Source organism: Aquila chrysaetos, chromosome 11 (assembly GCF_900496995.4).
Source record: "Aquila chrysaetos chrysaetos chromosome 11, bAquChr1.4, whole genome shotgun sequence".
Classification (NCBI taxonomy): Eukaryota; Metazoa; Chordata; class Aves; order Accipitriformes; family Accipitridae; genus Aquila; species Aquila chrysaetos.
The window spans coordinates 18,819,588-18,838,481 of record NC_044014.1 but is presented as its reverse complement, the minus strand read 5'-3'; the positions used below and the strand labels follow the sequence as shown (position 1 = coordinate 18,838,481).

At 38.2% G+C, this 18,894-nt stretch overlaps 1 protein-coding gene across 2 annotated transcripts; it reads right to left on the bottom strand.

Moving 5' to 3' along the window:
- Positions 1 to 4,863: 4,863 nt before the first annotated feature.
- CEP55 (centrosomal protein 55) lies at positions 4,864 to 18,675 on the bottom strand. Of its 2 annotated transcripts, none has more exons than XM_030029720.2 (8): positions 18,194 to 18,674; positions 16,212 to 16,496; positions 13,907 to 13,972; positions 13,122 to 13,263; positions 10,705 to 11,021; positions 8,678 to 8,749; positions 7,712 to 7,837; positions 4,864 to 6,083 (listed from the first exon to the last, which is right to left on the bottom strand). In XM_030029720.2, the coding sequence occupies exons 1-8, from the start codon at positions 18,374 to 18,376 to the stop codon at positions 5,877 to 5,879; spliced, it is 1,398 nt and encodes a 465-aa protein (XP_029885580.1). In that variant the 5' UTR covers positions 18,377 to 18,674; the 3' UTR covers positions 4,864 to 5,876. The 2 variants fall into 2 exon arrangements, with proteins under 2 accessions (XP_029885580.1, XP_029885581.1); XM_030029721.2 differs by having other exon boundaries at positions 5,839 to 6,135; positions 18,194 to 18,675.
- Positions 18,676 to 18,894: the final 219 nt, after the last annotated feature.

The following is an 18,894-nucleotide window of genomic DNA, read 5'->3' as shown; positions in this document are numbered from 1 at the left end:
GGTGTAAGGGGAGGTCTCTCTTCATGGATATGTGTCCTGTTTGAAGTCTGCTTTTTTTTGCAAGAAGAGACTCATTTGTCATAAGCAGCTAATGCTAGAAGAGAACTTCTATCTGTGAATCCTCAACAGCACCTCCTTTCTGTGCACCTAGTCTTTCTTGAGGAGTAATGTTTCTCACTGGCTGGCTTGGGTAGCTCCCACTCAATATGCTGGCTTCCTGAATCCTGTTCCTGGGCACCCTGTGGAGGGGAGCCCAAACTCCCCAAGTGCCAAAGAACTGGACACCACAGCACTCTTCGTTAAAACAATGTGGGAACAAGGCAGTTCCCAACACTAGGGAATTAAGTGACATCAAGTTGCACTTGGGTCGTTTATCTTGTTTTACAGCGGGGTTGCGATGCATGAGTGCAAAAACTGATTTTAAATGGCTTCGTCTGCTCAGACTAGAAGCTTATACAGACATAGGAATGCCAATAATTTTCCAGTTGAGAAACAAGGTGAAGTTGGACTTCTGGTGCAGTAGCTACTGATTTTGCATGGAGTGAAATAACATGAAGAGTCAGTGCAGAACAACCATTGTTTTACCTGCTTTTTTAAATTATTTAAATCTTACAGTGTGTTGTTTGCAGGTCTATACATGTCATTAAAAATAGGGCTTCAGGGGACTGTGAGAAATCATCGGGCTGATGTCCCTGACCCAAGGCAGACTCACCTGTCAGGAATGGTTTATATAGTTACATAAGTGTCCCTGTAAATCTCCAGTGGTAGAGATTTTGCAGCCTCCATAAGTGATGTGTTTCACTGCACATTTATTTCAACCACCAGAAAGGCTTTCCTTTTGTCAAAATTTCTCCTGTTGCGATTTTGAGCTTATTACACTTCTCACTGAGCATAGGAAGACACTATTTCTTTCCTCTTTCTGAAATTTTGTCATTTTTCTTCATGGTCTTTTCTAGACTGCATAACCCTGATTCTTTCATGAATTTGATCAGAAATCTGAAAGACTTCTTCTACATTCACATTAGTCTAAATTGTTCCTGAAGTACAATACTCAAAATTGGATGTAGTATTCCAGCTAAAAGTCTCACCTGTATTGACTAGAAATGAAAGCTTACGTGTAAAACATGTAAGAGTCTGTTTATTCATCATGTTGTAAAACTGTTGCAAAATCATGCAGGTGGGATATTGAGTCATGTTCAAGTTTCTGTTTATTGTAATCCCAAGAAACTTTCTGGAGGAGCTGATACACTGTCATACTATTTATTTGGGGGTTTGGTAGTTGATTATTCCTACATGTAGTACTTCATCCTATTTATTTCAGATCATTGGTGTTGATAAATTGAAAATTCCTGCTGTCCTCTAAAGACCTCTCAGTTCCTACCTTGGAGTGTCTCAGATTTTATCTGTACTCCAGTAGCATCTGCATCACTTATGAAAATAGAAATAGTTTTGGAATCAGACAGACTGCCATGGAATTGTCTAATACATTATTGTTATTTAATTGTTTCATGTTTTAAAATGGGCTTAAGGGGAGGCTAGAAGAGAAATCCATTCTATCCATTCTAGTACCTCTAGAGAGGCACTAACACATGGGAACCACACCTGGCTCTAATAAGGAGCCTAATAAGCTTGGGATTATTAGAAGGTCCCACATATGCATCACCTATCCTTAGGCTATATCCTAAGCATCCACTTCAGGCTGCTTGTCAGAGACACTATATGTTCTGGCCATGTGGGTCAGAACAAAGATAGATCTTTCACTGCACTTATGTTCTTAGGGCTATAAATTATTGATACTTAATTATGTAATGCAGCTTTTCAGCCAGTTGTGCCACCCATTGTATAGACTAGAGGAAATAATTGTATTTCCCTACATTGTTATGAAACTGGCATTTGAAACTAAAGGTCCACATTAGCACATCTTTTGCTTTTTCCCTGTACACAGGACTTGCTCAGTTAAGAAAACTGGGGACATGTGACATGATTCCCACTGCTGGTTCTATGCCAGTGGGTTTTTTCCAGGAATTGAAGTTAGGTTGATTTGGTCTAAAATTCTTTGGCTTCTCTTCTTCCTTGTTAGGCATCACACTTTTATTTCCTTCCCCACCTTTTAAAATCCCACCTACACTGCAGAATTCTCCAACACAATTGCTCGCTGTGCAGGTGACTTCAAAGAGGTCCTGCACTGCCCTTCCCTGGGAATATATGCAGCTGCCTTACTCCAGATGGCTGCCTTGAAAATAACCCAAACAGACCCCCATACTGACAATATTGCCATACTTTTAACACCCAGAGAATTTCAGCAGGACCATCCCTTACTGCAGGAAGTACCACTTTGCTACCTAATTCTGTCACGTTTTCCAAATTAGAGAAAGGAAGGGATTTAGAAATGCTGCAAGGAGTATTCTGAGTTGCATAGTCCCACTGTACATCATGTAGCTTGTATTACTATTTATACTGTATCTTTCTTGTATGATAGAGATAATTGCTTATCATTTTTAAGGTAAAACCATAGGCACAACTGTTACTGTAATCTTAACAGTTCAATCAGATTACAAGATACGGAAACTAATAGACACGTTGATTACCAGATTAAAATGGAAATGCCTAGAGCTCCTCTACTGCTACATTTTCATCACTTGTAAACTCCCACCTATCTCTGCTTTGTTACAGAGATACCACAAGAACAACATTCCCCCTAGTTTTCTTGAAGACACTGCACCATTTACATTAGTGTTCTTTGCCAGCTAAACAGTGACATCCTGTTGTCTCTAAGTATTTGTGCTGTTCAGCATGGTTCTTTTACAGCATAAGCAGCACTACACCTCCCTGCCACTTTTATCTGCGTAATTAAACATAAGTGCTTTATTGTATAGTTTGCCTAAACACCTGTAGTACAATTACTGGCACATGGCAAATAACTGTGAAAAATGGTTATCAAAACCAGGAGTAAGAGAGAAAGCTGCACAAGCAAGTAAGTGATTAGAAGTTGATCTATTTGACATCAGAAAAACAACAGAGCCATCTTTCAGTTATTATTGCACAAGCAGCTGTCCTTGTGTAAAAAAAGTCAGTTGTTATGCAGAGTTTAGCTGTCTTTCCAACCACACCACATTGCATCAAAACCACTTAATTCCCTTGCTGTTTACAAGAACACTGTATGTGTAAGCCAGGATTTAGAAATATGCTAGTAGTAGTGAACCCTTGTATTAATCCAGAAGCTTCCCTAGACCAACATCTTCAAATGATGCAGACTTTATAGAATTCCTGCTAGGTTGAAATTCAAGTACTTGAAATGGACATAAAAAAAAAATAAAAAAGACTACTGAAATTGTAAATGCACAGTGCTTGAAATAACAGCAATTTTTTAATTACTTCCTGCCTTACAAAACATTAAACTTACAGCTAAATCTCAGCATTAAATGAGCTCATTAGGCACAAACCTCTCTTTCCTGCATATAACAAGAGAGGAGCAGCAGACCTTTTTCTTATTCATTTAATTTTAGGATAAAAAATAATTTTCAGTCTTACACTCATTTGTAGCTTCTGAAGGGTGAAAAAAAGCAATGATACAATCCACATGCTTCATGGAGTTGTTTTATAGTTAGTCACATGTAAATGATGACAATATTTGTGGTTCTGCCTTCAGAATAGGTCTTTTGATGCATTAGAATGTTATTTTGGTATTTTTCAACATGTACCACACTGATGTATATAAATTTAATCAGTAAGGGTTTTTTGTACTTAGGCCTAATATTTAGCAGTAGGACTAAATGCATTTTTAAAGTTCAGAAGAGGTGCTGGAATGAACAAAACTTTTTAAAGGTTATCACATTATCAACTTTATGAGCCCCCCCTTTACAGTACCAGCTTCTAATGAGGAAGTGTTTTACGCTAATTTAAGAAAGCCTTAGAACTACTGAAGAGTGCTGACCTGTAGCAGGCAATCTTATTTCATCTATAATACATAAAAGATCAGAATTTCCTTTTGGAGAAACTATGCCAAGTATACAACTGGGAATAGAATACTAGCTGATTAATGTGCTGTTAAAAGACAACTAACTTAAACTTCCAAAAGTAGTTTAATTAGAGATTATTAGATAATAGAGATAGATATTATCCTGAATTTAAAAGATGTTTAGAAAGACAGACAGACATAAAATTAAGACAATTTTTCTCATGGCAAAACCATGAGATTCTGAAGCATAATTTCTGTTTTACTCATTAGTTCATCATATCTTTGGTCAGAAAACCTGTTGCTACAACTGAACAAATTGTCAAACACAAAGACTAGCCTGAGACATAGTCAGAGAAATTGAAAAGTGGATAGATAGTGGCTAGTAAAATAGGTGTGGCAAAGATATTTCAGATATAAAGAAAATAGCTTTTAACATTTTCTTTCTGTCTCACGAACACTGGATTTAATCAATAACAACATCACTTAATATTATAATAGTTATTGAAAACAACTTGGAAAACACCCTTATATTTCAGAATAAGGTTTAACCATCAGAGATTAGGGTGAACATTATGGGGTAAATGCATAGTTTGCAGCAAAGCATGATGGAAAGAGCTGACACTAGCTAGCAATTAGAATCAGTATACCAGAGAAAGATAGACCTTGGGTATTTCACTGTCCTCAGCAACTATAAACTTGTACAAGAAGCAAATTTATCTTTACTCGTGTATCTTTGTAAAATTTCCTCAATTTAATAATTTTTGTTGAAAGAACTGCCTGTTGGACTTAACTACATATGCAAGGAGCAAAATGCTAGCAACAGATCCAGGTTTACACCACGACAAGGTGCTAGAGGAAAATAACACTGTGATTGCAAATCCATAAGGGAATTTTTTGCCAGTTTCTAATTTGTTGCAAGAATTTATTGCTAACTTGTTTTCTGTATTAATACCAAAATACAGTGACACTTTAAGTCCACTAGAGCAATTTATTAAAAACTGCACTTTTAAACTGGGGCATTTGTCAAATGTAACAGATTGAATAACTGGCATTGCCTAACTTTAGCGTCTAAAATACAGAAGTGCAAACAAGTTTACTTCAGCATAATTCCATATCCAAACTTCAAAAATGGTCTCTGACATTGTCAGAAATACAAACTTTTTTCAGTACCAAGGAGGTTTGTATTTGCTAGGAAGTTTGTTTTCCCAATGACAATTTTTTTGAGAAGCGCTTAAACCTTGGTCAGCATTTTTATATGAGCTCTAAGTCACACCTGACTGTGGTTCAGGAAAATAAGCTACTTATGATTAATGTTTTCAACATGAATCTTAAGCAGCAAAGATCTAGCTTGAGTCTTCTGAGTTTTAATGTATCAAGATGGTGATACATTACATATGTATATGATACATATATATAATACATGTACATATACACTGTACATACTATACATATACACACATACCATGTATATATAAATATATATATAGTACACCTACGAGGGCCAAAAATCTTTTGCAGCTATTACTGTCAGTTAAGGTACAAGCACAATCATCAGGATTCACCAACCAAGAACTGGATATGGCAAACATGAAAATAAAGTCTGACACAATAGGTGTGCTTTTACTGTTCTCATTTTTAATAGTGCAAAAAAATAAGTCAGTAGTTTACTATTTGAAGATATTCCCAATTCTAAAAATATTTCCATTTGCAACCAAAAATGCAGTAGCTGCTTTTTGCAAAAACATCGGGTAAAATAATTGAGGCCAAATAAATAACTATAATGTTTTTGTGGAACTGAATATAAAACTAGTAGTCCTTTATACAACCTTAAGAAAAAAGCTTTAAAAAGATCTTTTGCCTTTGTAGAAAAGCACGTTGGCAGTGTGTATAAAGCAAATACAGTAAGTCCATTTGGAGCTCAAGCTGTACAGAAGTCAATATGTGCTAGTAATTCTCTATGCTGGCTTGTTGGATACTGCACTTTACATCTGGGACACTCGAGAAAACTTTCATCAAGAAGGTTTGAATGTTTCAGGGAAGGACTTCTGTCATACATGGTCAGCTTCTCTTCAAACACAGCTTGCAAATCTTCTTGTGGTTCCATACGTCCAGATTCCTGGAGTTTCTGGAAAAGCAGCTTTAGTGTAAGATTGAGGCATGCATGCGCTGATCAAATACTGTAGGAAAAAATATTAAGGTTTGATGGCACACAAGCCTTGTGTGTGTTATAGCACTAACGGTAGAATTTTAAAGATGGCTAAAGGCAGTTATGCTGCTTGTGTTGATTACAAAGGGCCTGTTGTACAATTCTAACACCACATTTAAATTAGATTGCAGGTAGCTTTTCTGCAGACTATTTAAGACAGGTTTCCCACAATGTCTGACTGGGAATCCTTCCCCAGCCATCTTCCTAGCTACTCACACACTATCTTTCCTTAATAAAATGATGCCTCAGCCCCTTCTACATAGGATGCTGCCTAGCTATCTTCCCAAAAACTCTGCCATAATTTTCTCTTCTCCTGATCCCATGCGTGAAGTTTCTGTGCGTGAAGGCTGACCCTAACTGTAAAACGCAGCTGGTTGTCCATTTGACAGCTACTTCTCCAGCTTCTTAGCACAGAGAAACTCAAAGCTGTAGCTTCCCTGCTCTGCCCAAACTTCTGCTGTACTCCTAGAAGGTTTTCCAGGGGCTTCCCCTGGCAGCAGCAACTGCAATCCTAGCAAGTGAGGCTCTCCCAAGGGGCAACACATGAGTGAAGAAGAACATCAGTATCTCAGGATTCATTCCATTCCCTTCCTCATTTGAGAAAATACTTCCAAGTTGCATACAACTAAGAGGGAGAGTAGTCTGGCAGTCACTGAAGAATTCTTCTCATCTGCAACTTGTTAGGAGCTTTTGCATTTATCTCCTCTGCAAAAATCACACTGGCCCCAGACCTGATCTAATGAAGGACACAGGTGTCTGATTTCCATTTTGAACGTCATTTAAGTCCAGAACTGCAGTTTTGACAATCCTATTCAGCTATCACCTCATCTTACAAGATACCTTATAGTAGAGTTCCAGAAGCACCAACAGTCAAAATGCATTTCTGCTCAAGACCAGGGCAATCCTGGATACAACAGAGCAAAACAGATCAATGGCTTGCTTAATACTTAATCTTTCCCTACAAATTTCTCCATTCAGTCTAGGGCTTAAATCTAGGTGGCTTTCTTTGGGCTTGTATAATAAGCAGCAAACAGACCACAGTCCTCATAGTACAACAAACGTCCTTTTTCATTGTAGTAGGGAGCTTGTCTTTTTGGAAGTGAAAACGCCAGGTTTTAATGACCCACCCATCCTGTATCAGATGGAGGTGGGGGAGGAATTCTATATTTAAGGATTGTGTCCTGTTCACTAGCAGCAAGTCTGAGTAGAAGCATACTGCAACTTTGTCATTGTGCAATAGTCCAAACTAGGTAACATGCTGTGATACAAAATACAATTGTGTTCCCTGCTCAGGAACCTGACTATTCTGGATCTCCTTCTGCAGTACTAGTTCTCCATACATGCTGTAGAGAAAAACAATGCCTAGCTAGCTGACATAGGGTTCTGCATCTTGGGGCCACATACCTAAAGGATGTAAGGACCTACAGTGAATATCTGATAACATTAACCGAAGACTCACTACAGTTGAAATAAGATCCCAAAATGAAAAGATGTACATTTATGCAAAATCCCTGACTAAATTTACCTGCAAGTTATTCATTACATACCAGAGGTTCCAGACGGGTTATTTGCTCCCTGGCCTTGCGCAGTTCCTTAAGGACTTTGTTTAATTGATGCTGCAAGTTCTGGCGATCAAGCTTTTCATTTTCAAAATCTGTGGTGCATATCTGGATCTGGCAACCCCCCAAAGTGAAAAATTAAAGAATTAAAGTCAGAATTTATTAAGAATTGGGGTGTGGAGAAGAGAAAGAGAAATGTTTCCCCTTTATATATTTAAAGTAAATTTTACTCTGCAATCATATCCTAAAATAGGATTTAAAAAAAAAAAAAAAAAAAGTCACTTGTTGCTTTCACTACAGTGAAATTCATACATGCCTAGTTATGAAAATCTTCTCCCTTAGTAGAGATGGAATTTGAAGTTATTTTGGTTGGAGACTATTTTAAGCTGTCTTGCAATCTTAACATTTTGTAGAAAAGCATATAGTGCAAGTACTCATTAAAAATGCCAGTTTCTACTCCAGGATCTTTCTTGTAGCAACATAATTTGGACAGAACCTACGGGTAACACTGTACACCCAAGCTTAGCAAATAAGTGTAACTTTTTTTTTTCCCCAATAATATCAATTAGATCTGTAAGAATGTAATTGGAAAAAATAAAGAAGATGGAAAAGATGACAATGCAATTATTTGTATAACTTTATCAAGAGTATATTACAAAACTTCAATAAGCTGATTGGTATTCAGATGTTTCCCATACCTAACCTGAGGGTGTACAGTTGAACAAGTGATTGTGGAGAAAATAGCATTAAGTTTGATCACACCCTCTTATCTGTAAAAGATTACAGATTTTCCTCGACAGACATGCCAAAATTTTTAGAAGCATCAGGAGATTATTCACAGTTGAATATTCATGTCTAATATTACTTTAATATACTACTCGTTCTTAAATTTGAAGTTAGTCTAGAAAGCCTGTGTGCATAATACAGATTAAGTATTAGCATATAATTGGCTACCTGTTGTTCCAACAAAGCTATCCTAGTGTGTTCCTCCTGCTGTTTGAGCAATGATTTGCGAAGAAGTTGCACCTACAAGACAGAAAAACATTTGTAATAAACAACATCCATATACAACAGTTAATAAGTTTAACAAATAATGAATCTAAAAAGGGATAGAAGTAAACTTTTATATTCCAACACCAAACAGAAAAAGTATGCCTGTTATGCAACAGCCAAACCAAATTAAAATATCTCTGCTTCCCTGGAGAAAACCTCAGGGAAGCATTATTATTGCATTGAGCAGGGGAAATGCAGAATGATGTTATAAACAACAACAACAACAACAAAATCAAACTGAACTTTCCTAGGTGATTGCCAGGATGCAGACAAAAATATACACACAAAACCTATGTTTGCACTTACATGCCACTATGTTAAAAAACAAGCAATGCAATATTTTTTTTAATAGAAGAGAACCAGTTTAAGACTCAGAAAGTACTATACTATAATGGATTAAGTAAATGCATACATAAAAATATCATCTGTTATTAGCATGTATCAATTCTTGTAGTGAATGCTATTGTTCAGCTGAAAAAACACAACAAAAAACCCCGAAACCCCCCAAAACCAACAGCACCTTTTAATCATTATTAACCAGGGAGAATCAGACAGTATTTAGAGAGGTAAACTGTTGTTCTGGTTTTAGCCTACTTTGGTGCCTAGTAAATTTTATTCTCGTACTTCAAATTTCAGTTCTACATTGCTTTATCAACCCTAAACTTCTCCAAGTAGCAAGTCTATCTCATTTGGATGCCCTGAGGACAGTCCTTTTAAGGAGGACTTTCCAGTTTCTCTTCAGCAGATACATGGTCATGATTTCATGTCCACAAGAAGAAACAACAGGGGGTTTTTTTTGGGTTGTTTTTTTTTTTAGCATCACCATGCTGATAGGAATATTCCAAGACATCACTGTAGCTCTCCATGTAGGGGAAGTGGCATAGTCCTCATGAGTACTCCAAACAAAAGGAGGTAAGCACTGAATATTTTTACATACAAACATATAGCACATACATGTCTTCCCCTGCCTCTGATCAGCCAGAGTGGTTAAAGTCATTGGGCTCAAAAAAAAAGAAGGAAGGAAGAATTAAGAACTTCACATATGAACAGAATTATTTCACTGAAGTCATCAAGGTACTCTCTGGGAGATGGGCAAGTCCTGCAAACAATTTGAATCTGATGCAAAAGCAACAGAACAGATCTGGCAACAGTGTAAACCATGCATATTGAACAGCCTGCCTGACAGGCACATCTTAGGCCTTTATAGGGAATTACAGAACTCTTCTCAGTGGTTTCTACCATAGCCATCTTCAAGACAGTGACAACTTAAGGTCTGTCCCTTCCCTTGCTTATCTGGCGATCGCTTTCTAGTGCTCAGGCATGCCTGCATAGTTCTTACCCATGGCATCATAGAGAGAACCAAATGCAGGAACTCATCTGAATGGAACAAAAACAACCAAACAAAAAACCCCAGCTGCATGGCCACAATGGTTGGCTGGGGTTATTATCCAGGGACACAGCTGCTTATCCACTAAGTATGAAACTACAAGCCCACATGTATTTTGTAGCAGCCAGGTGACAACAAATATCAGTGATATTCCATAGTTAGGATCACATGATAAAATAGCCTGTATGGACTTGAATTTTTACCTTTCCTGTTCTCATTTACTATTAACCTTGAGGATTAACTAGATTAGAATCAATTAAGTATTCTCTTACTTCTCCCTCTTGTGTCCCATAAGACCAAGGAAATAAGTGAACAAATAAGTTCCTTATTTAAACAAGGAAACTTAACAAAAGTTTGGATTTTGATTCAAACCAATATATTAAAGAAAGTATTCAGTTTTAACCTCAAGAACATGAGTCTAGATATACATAAAGAACAGTTACCAGAGCAAGCGAGTGATGATCCATTCTGATTAAGTATGACTTTTCAGCTCTCTTGATTCTTTGCTAATGATGTTAAACCTCTAGATGCATGCGCTTACCTGACATAAAAGATCTTCAGACTTTTTCTTTTCTTCTCTGAGCTGTCCTTTAATAGTTTCATTTTCTTGTTTTAGTCTCTGCACTTTCTCTCCTTTAATTTTATTTTCATTTTCTAGAGTCTTCATTTCAGCAACCTGTTGTGACTGCAGTAAGGCATTTAAAGTTGTTATTTCTTGTCGTGTTTCTTCATACTTCTTTTTGAATTCGTTAAGTTCAGATCTCAGCTGGGTTATAGTGCGTCTTTCAGTCTCAAGATCACTCTTAGCAGTTAGTAACAGCTGGTCATAATATTTTTGCTTTTCCTCTTGTAGATGACCTTAATGAGTAAGAAATAATTGAGATAGTGGGGGGGGGGGCAACCAACACACTTAAAAATCAGAACACCAAATCCTTGACAGGATTTTAAGGTATATTGATTGAAGTTGACATTCTAGGCTCTTCACAGCCCAGACTGGCACCAAACTTTAGTTAAAACACCTTTCAGTACTCCTAATGCCGTGAAGTCTCCTTCCCAATATAGTTATCAGAAAACTGCAACTTGGCTTGCGTGTGGTATTGTGTGCTACAGCTACTTCTTTCACTAACCCTTATAGCAATATTATATCCTTTGCCCTGACTACACAAGCTCCATGACCCACACATAGTTCTTATGTGGCCTCAGGCATTATACTGACACATGGGAAGCAAGGCCCAATGGCGCTAGATTCTCACTTCCAGATTTAGGCCCCTTAGCCAAGGTGCTGGCATTTCTCCCTCCCCTGGGGAGTATATGGATAACCTGGGGATCTGATGGGCTCTACTTCACCATTGTTGACCAAAGCCAGACCTTCCATTGTCTTTTGCAGACTATCTTCCTCAAATCGTATGCCATCGTTTACTTCTAAACTGCAAATAGAAGGGACTAGGATAGAGTTTTTTTGATAAAAAATGCCTGCTTCTTGGCTAGTGACTGTTCCTTAAACCAGAGTTTGAAAAATTTCTGCTTGTTGACCCAAGGAGAGTTTAGTAAGTAGGGAAAAAAAAGAGGTAGTTTGTATAAATTCAGTAGTAATACAAAATATACCTAGAAGCAGAACAAAATGCAGAAGTTCACAGGCTTTGCTGATTTTTGGCACTGTAATTTTCTTAACTTTGATTCTTTTCCTATTGAAGGCTTCCCCTCCTTCTTCAAATTGTAAGTTACTAGGGGGAGTTTCTTGCTTGACTGTTCTCCCTCCCCTCAACTATGAACTAAGCCTTACCTTCTCATTAGCGATACTCCTTTATAGGATGGTGAGATCCTCAGAGATACACCAACTTTTTCCTTGGAAAAAGTTGTCCTATCTACTTTCAACTTGTATAGCTAGGTTCTTAGAAACTTTGATTTCTGCTACTGTCTTCTGCTACTGAAGAGAGGAACTTTCTTATACCCTTACTCCTAGTCTCCTGGCTGCTCTGATGACAAAGCTTTGACAGCAGTAACTCAGAGTTACATTTCCTGGTGAGCTACTTCAGTCTGTCTCCCTCTGAAATACTGCTTATAGATTTCTGAACACCACCAAAACAAGATTATGATGATATTTTACTGCTTTCCACAAAGATTCAAGCAGTAATACAGAAACCAAGCCACTGTACATGAATTACTAAGTGGCAAGTATCTGTGGGCATACTCTTACTCCAGATAATGCTAGTTCTATTTAGTGAATTTACCTTGCAGGTCAGTTGCAGCATATATGAAATTAATAATTTGATAATAAGAAAAGCAAGCCAGCTCCTTCGGGTTCTTCTGTTCAACGTGATTTTAATTTTACTCCACACATTGGTCAAGCACCACTCAAGTCAATCTGAATGCGTGGTGCTGAGAGGGTGCTCGTTACTGAGGAACTGCATAGCACAGAAGTGAGCTAGAGGTGGCCAGATCCATGTTGCGAAACAGTTTTGGATAGGTGCCAAAACCTATCACAGGTTTTTGTGCCCTGTAACAACTGTTCAGGTAAGTAAAGAACATGGCAGTCTTGAGTAATTTTTATAATATTTATTTTGAAAAAAGTAAATTTAAAAAACCCTGATCCACACCTAGCTAATAAATCCTTAATGCTTCCATTATGTAGGTTGAAAGTGTACTTTGGAGGATGGGATACATATATATATTTGCCTCAACACTTTCCACAAACAGAGAGGTTGCTAATAGAGTGTCAAGGCTATTAAAAACCATCCTTGAAGTAGATAAGAACGTGAAATACTGTTGATCAAGTAACATAGCTAGATAACAGGAACCAAAGAAATTTTACTTACCCAAGTTTTACCATTAAGAAACCAAAATGTTGAGAAGAAATTCTTGATTTTCTTTAATTGTGCTATAATTTGTTTTCAGAAAACTTAATTCTATAGATAATTATGGTTTGGGTCACTTGTGGGGAAACAATAAAGTCGATACCTTCTGAATTGAATTCTTTAGATTCTTGTTGGCTAACTGTTTCTGACTTCTGTTCAAGTTCAAAGATCCTTCCAAGCAGGCCCCTGACATATGCTTCACGTTGCTGGTCATACAGTAGCCACTGTTGGTTTTTCTCAAGAGCCTTCATGAAAAGGAACAGAAGAACAATAAAAAAGCCTCTGTAATTTATCAGACTTTAAAAGTATTAGTCTTATTTCTTAAAAATGTTAAAAAGTTATATATTATACAGTTTAAAGATAAGCTGGAAGTTGTAGTAATCTTCTCTGTACAATAAATAAAACCCATCTTCATTTGGAAAGATAAGTCAGGTTGTTGAGCATAAGTTAAAATTGCAGCAATATTAAATACTGATTGGCTTACTTCTTGGAATGGGAAAATTACTTTGAAACAAAGGCTTTCATGAGTCATGCCCAGATTATGAAGAATTAACCTTTCAATCTCAAATATAAAATAAAATATAACACATCTTGAAAATGGAATAAACTAAAACTGTATCATGGCAACTTAAAGTTTGTAAGAACAAGGACATGTACTTTATATCTGATTGGATCATAGAATTATTCAGGTTGGAAGGGACCTCAGGAGGTTTCTAATCCAACCTCATGCTATCCCAGGCAGTGTCAGCTCCAAGGTCAGACCAGGTTCCTTGGGGCTCCCATTTTGTCAGCAACCACTTTGTTCTGATGTTCCAAGCAAGGTAATTTACATTCTTACGCATCTTGATACAGATGATTTGCACTTGCAATTTTGTACAGGAAACTTACATCTTTCAGTTGTTTTTCAACTTCATAAAGATTAGTTGATGATCCAGTGCTGTTTGTTATGAGTTCCTGCAGGCAAAGAACAACCTGTTATTGTTCTTTAAAATAGATGGCTGAAACAGTAAAGCTACTCCTGTATAACTATTAATCTCACATAATCAGCACAAGAATATTTTAAAAATGGAAAAGATGCATACATATGCCTTTTGTGTTTAAAGATCTTTATAGTTGTTTGTTTGGGTTTTTTTAAAGGATCTAAGTTATGTAGAAAACCATTTCATAGATTTAAAACAAAGTCTCCTGCAGGATACAGGACAAAGATTTACATTTCATTTCTTCCATAACTCTGCAACTCATAGTTATATTAAAACATTTCCTAAGATGACTGTCTTGTGTCTTCTGCTGAACTGCTATCTTAGAAGACCTGAGGAGTGCAGGAGAGCTTCTGAAAAATGAAGATATTCAGGGTATTATTTACATGAACAAAAAAGGTAACTGTTCTATTTTCATATCCTCATACCAGTTTGACAATAAGCCAGACCTATAGGAGTTGTTGGGGAAAGCTAGAGACCTTGACAACTTCCTTGGCATAACAGGAGGATTTATAAACATATGGGAAACTATGCAAGCCTGTCTGGAACGATAAGGACATACTGACTGATTTTCTGAGACCTGATCCACAGTAGAGTGCTTGAAGTATGAGTTGGAGAGTTCTTTACACCCATCTAAAACTAGAGAGCAGTTAAACAGCTATACTTCTTTCATGATCCGATATGTTTATTCACTGCATGATAGAAAGCTTTTTTGAAATTGTATGGATACATAGAGGGAACTTTAAGGAGATAAAAATGTAGATTACTACCCAAATCCAAGCTACATTTTTCCAAAGTTTTCCTGTGATTTTTGGAACATGATTTAGAACAAGCTTTGTAACTGAAGAAATACAGGAGAACATGAATACAATTATTAAACTTCAGCACTGCCTGATAAAAATAGGATTTAGAGACAATACAGTTGCTCAGATTTCTATTTCTGTGAACATTAGAACTCTGCCTCAGTGAAAATTTTCTCAAAAATGTGTCATAAAACTGTTGTTCCTGCTGCTCATGTGCCACCTAGCAGTTTCAAGCAGCATTGCTAGACTTGTTTTCAAGTTTTCCAAGACATCCAGTCAAAACATCAGTCACATTTTGTTGTCCTCTATTGATAAATCAGTAAAAAATTTAAAAGAAAATTCTGGTTTTAAACTAAAAGATATTTTGGTGGTTCATTGACAAAAATATCATGGAAATCTGCTGAATTAACATACATTAAGTTCAAAGTCTCTTGAAACTGAAAATAAACATGTTACATTTAAAGTGGTATTTCTGAGGATACTGCATTATTAGAAGTGATACATATATTTATTATCATTGAAAATTAGTAAATTAAGGTATTTTGCTATGTATTTGGCTAAAGCTGAATTTCTAGAGATTACTCAACTTCCAGGTAGAGCATGCGGAACCAGCACCATCTGCAGGTCAAAAGCTGGAAAAGACCTATAGGCACCTACTTCTAGACACCAACTTCCCTGTGTCCCTTATTGAGATACTACTGTATTTTCCATGGAACATTAGAACAGGCAGGGGTGGAAAAACAACTGTAGAAAAATAAATGCACTTGTAAAAGCTCCAAGTACCTGGCACCATACCTATTAACCACTTTAAATGAGAGAAGCAACTCATTATTCTTGTCCTATCTTCTGTTACATTGAAGTATTTACCATGTGTGATGCCGTGTAAAGTACAGGCAACTAGTTTTAACAACTGAGGGGCAAATGAGGATTCATAAGAGCAGAGAGGGGAAAGATATTCTCATGACTGAAGCCAGATGAAGTGAGCAGCTTAGTTTGGCTTTATAAATGCCCCATGTCTATTACTGCTGCCTTGTCAGTCTGTTTAATCACTGCGCATACAAACCCAAGAAGGCATACCTGCTTAAGCAACAGTGGATCATTACATGTAGTACCACTAGTCATACCACCTGCGTGTGAACATGAAAAAGGAACCTTACCATACAGCATTAGAGAATTCCCTCCCCAGCTGCATTGCCTGAAGTTGTGTTCCCTCACTGTTCTTCATTTAGCATTCAATCTGGATACCATCTCTCTTCATACAAGAATATTTCAGCATGCAACGCAACTTGTAGGAAGATTAAAAATCCATCCTATTTTATAACACATACTGGTCCTTAGTGGGCACAGATTCCAAGTTTAACCTGTAAACAGGTTAGACTTGGAATTTGCAATTGCAAACTTCTCAGTGCTTACCTGGGGTGCCTGAGAAGTACTGGCTCTGTTTTCAAGCTCAGAACATTTTGCAGTAACGCTGGATAAATTACATTTTAACCGGTTCATTTCTTCTGATAGAGAACAAAGTAACTGTTCTCTCCTTTCTGCTTCCTTTGTTTTTTCCTCTAGCTGACTTTGTAATAAGGAGACTTCACTATTCTTGTTTTTTGACCTAAGCTTATCTTTCAGATGTTGGATTTCTTTGTCCTTCTCTCCAAGCAGGCGGTTGTGATTTTCTTTTTCTTTTTCAAGGGAAAGTATTTTCTAAATGAAACAGAATTAGAGAGTGACACAAATGAATAAGTGTCAGTTTATGCAACAAATGCATTAGCAAGTTTACAACTGTTTGAGAAGATACTCACTTTGAAAGGTTCTCCCTTAGTCATTATTTAGCTGAGAATATTACTTTTTACTCAAAACAGACAATACTACAGTGATCATCTGAAATATTTCAAGTGATAGTAAAACCAGCCTGAAGTAGATAAAACAAGGAAAGAATGCAGGGAAACAAATTTCACAGACTTGGTGGGTACTCAGTTTTGTATATGAATACAGATCACTACAGTATATGAACCTTAAAACCCAAGCAGTACAAGAACTCTAAACCACTTCGGTGAAGAGGTTGGCGATACACTTCTTAGTGTTGGTTAGCATATTTAGTAGCTTTGGAGAAGCAGCAGAGCCTTCTTGCAAACTAAGTGACTGTAAGTGAAGTTACAAAAGAGTTACAATAAAGCATTCAGGAGAAGGATCCTGTTTGCCAAACTGTCTGGCCTTTTACTTTAAAAGTGTGCTGTATTAGATATTTTCAACAGGCACTCTCTTTTCAGCAGGCCTCCAGCACAGGTAATTATTACATAGCATTAGTACTGCATTTGAGATACCTTGGGGCTCTATGTAGACTTCTGTTATGATAGCATTTCATTTTTCTTGAGAAAGGTTGACATTGAAATCCTACATGTTGACATCAAGTCAAGAGAAGATAACAGAGAAACTGAAAGAAATTGAATTTTAGAGAGTCTTATTTAGGGTGTGGTTGACAACCACACAGTGCTCACTAGAATTAAAATATTGACACCAAATACTACCTAGTATATCCAAGCATGCCTGTGATTTTCCACCTGTAAAGCAGGAATCCAATATTAAGTAACCAACACGGAGCAAGCAGGAAACTCCACCACTCACAGCAAATACACGAATTCAGCCACAACAGTACATGAGCTGTCTACCCATAGCTGGTACTTGGGTTAGCACTTCTCAACTGATGTTGTAGCACAGACATATGAAAAGCCTTACGGTCAAAAGAAGTAGCCCAGAAATGTTAGTGTGCATAGTCTCCATTAGTTGTATCCTTTGAAAGAGTCCATTTATAGTTTCCTAGTCTTTCTGGGAAGCCTGACAGTGTGTGACTTGAACTTCTTTCTCTGCAACCACAGGTTTACCTTGAATGGACTACTGCACAGAAATTGCAGTGTCTTAGTTTCTGCTCTTCGGTTGTAATGGGAGAATAATGTGGTGAACTGATTGCAGTTTTACTTACCTATAGCTGAGTGAGCTTGAGAATACAGTTCAAGCAAATGCTCAGCACTTTTTAGTGTGTTCTTAGGCAGCTGTTTGCAAACATGGTTCTTTGCAGGAAGCATTCAAAATAATTCTCTGGGACCAACTGTTCGAAACAGTTGGACATGTGAGGACAGGTCTTCATAGGCTAATTGTCACTCTGGCCTCAAGTCTTTGTGTTTAACAGCCTTGTCAGATTATTGTAATTTTATTAGTTCAGTCATCGTTGAAAAATATTTGAGAACAAAAACGTCAAACTAAAACAACAGTGACATCAAAGTAAACTAAATTTTAAGAGGAGATCGGCATCCTGCTTCCAAAGCCGGACACACTCAGACTCACGATACCGTGCACAATTAGGACACCACAAACGTCAGCCCGAGTACCCACATCCACCTCACCTCTAGGAGCCCGTTCCTTTCCGCGTCGGTCATTTTGCCTTTCCCTTTAACGACTTCCTCCATTGATTTTCTCAGGGCAGCGTTCTCCTGCTTATACTTCTCGAGATCACTCTCGCGTCTGGAGCTACCCGACTTTAAGCCCCACTTGCCAATAATTATATCTTTGGCGGTCTTGGAATTCATCTTTAAGCGCCTATAAAAAGTAAAGGTAGCGTTACGGAAGAGCAATCCCTGCTAACGGGCCGGACGTGACTTCTTACGCAGCTTCAGTCAAGCCCGGGCAGCACAGGGCTTCCCGGCTCCCGCTGCCGGCTCTCGGACCGGGGCGCGGGGAGCAAACGGGCCCGTGCGCGCCCTGGGACACGGCGCCGCAGGGACCCTCTGCCCGCCGGCGGCGGCTGCTCCGGCCGGCCCCGGCCCAGCCCCGCTTCCGGGAGTTTGAATCCCGCGGCTCCAGCATCGTCACTTCCGCCCGGGCCGCCTCACAGTCGAAGCGAGGGCTACGGCGTCGCCGAGGGGTCAGAGAAGGCGGGGGGAGGGGTTAAAGAACTCTTCCGCGGAGACACTGGCTAGAGGGGGCTGCGCGAGCAGGCGTGGGCGGGGCTGGAGGGGCACGAGCTGGGCCGGCGTGGGGTGGCCGCTAACGGCCGGCGGGGCGCTGCCGAGTTCTCCGCAGAACGCCTGAGAGGAAGCTCCCCATT

Coding starts and splice junctions, on each gene's coding strand:
- CEP55 (XM_030029720.2), bottom strand. CDS start 18,376: ATGAATTCCAAGACCGCCAAAGATATAATTATTGGCAAGTGGGGCTTA. Junction 13,973..16,211: donor GTACTTCTCAGGCACCCCAG/GTAAGCACTGAG, acceptor CTTTGCCTGCAG/GAACTCATAACAAACAGCAC. Junction 11,022..13,121: donor TAAAGAATTCAATTCAGAAG/GTATCGACTTTA, acceptor TTACTCATTAAG/GTCATCTACAAGAGGAAAAG.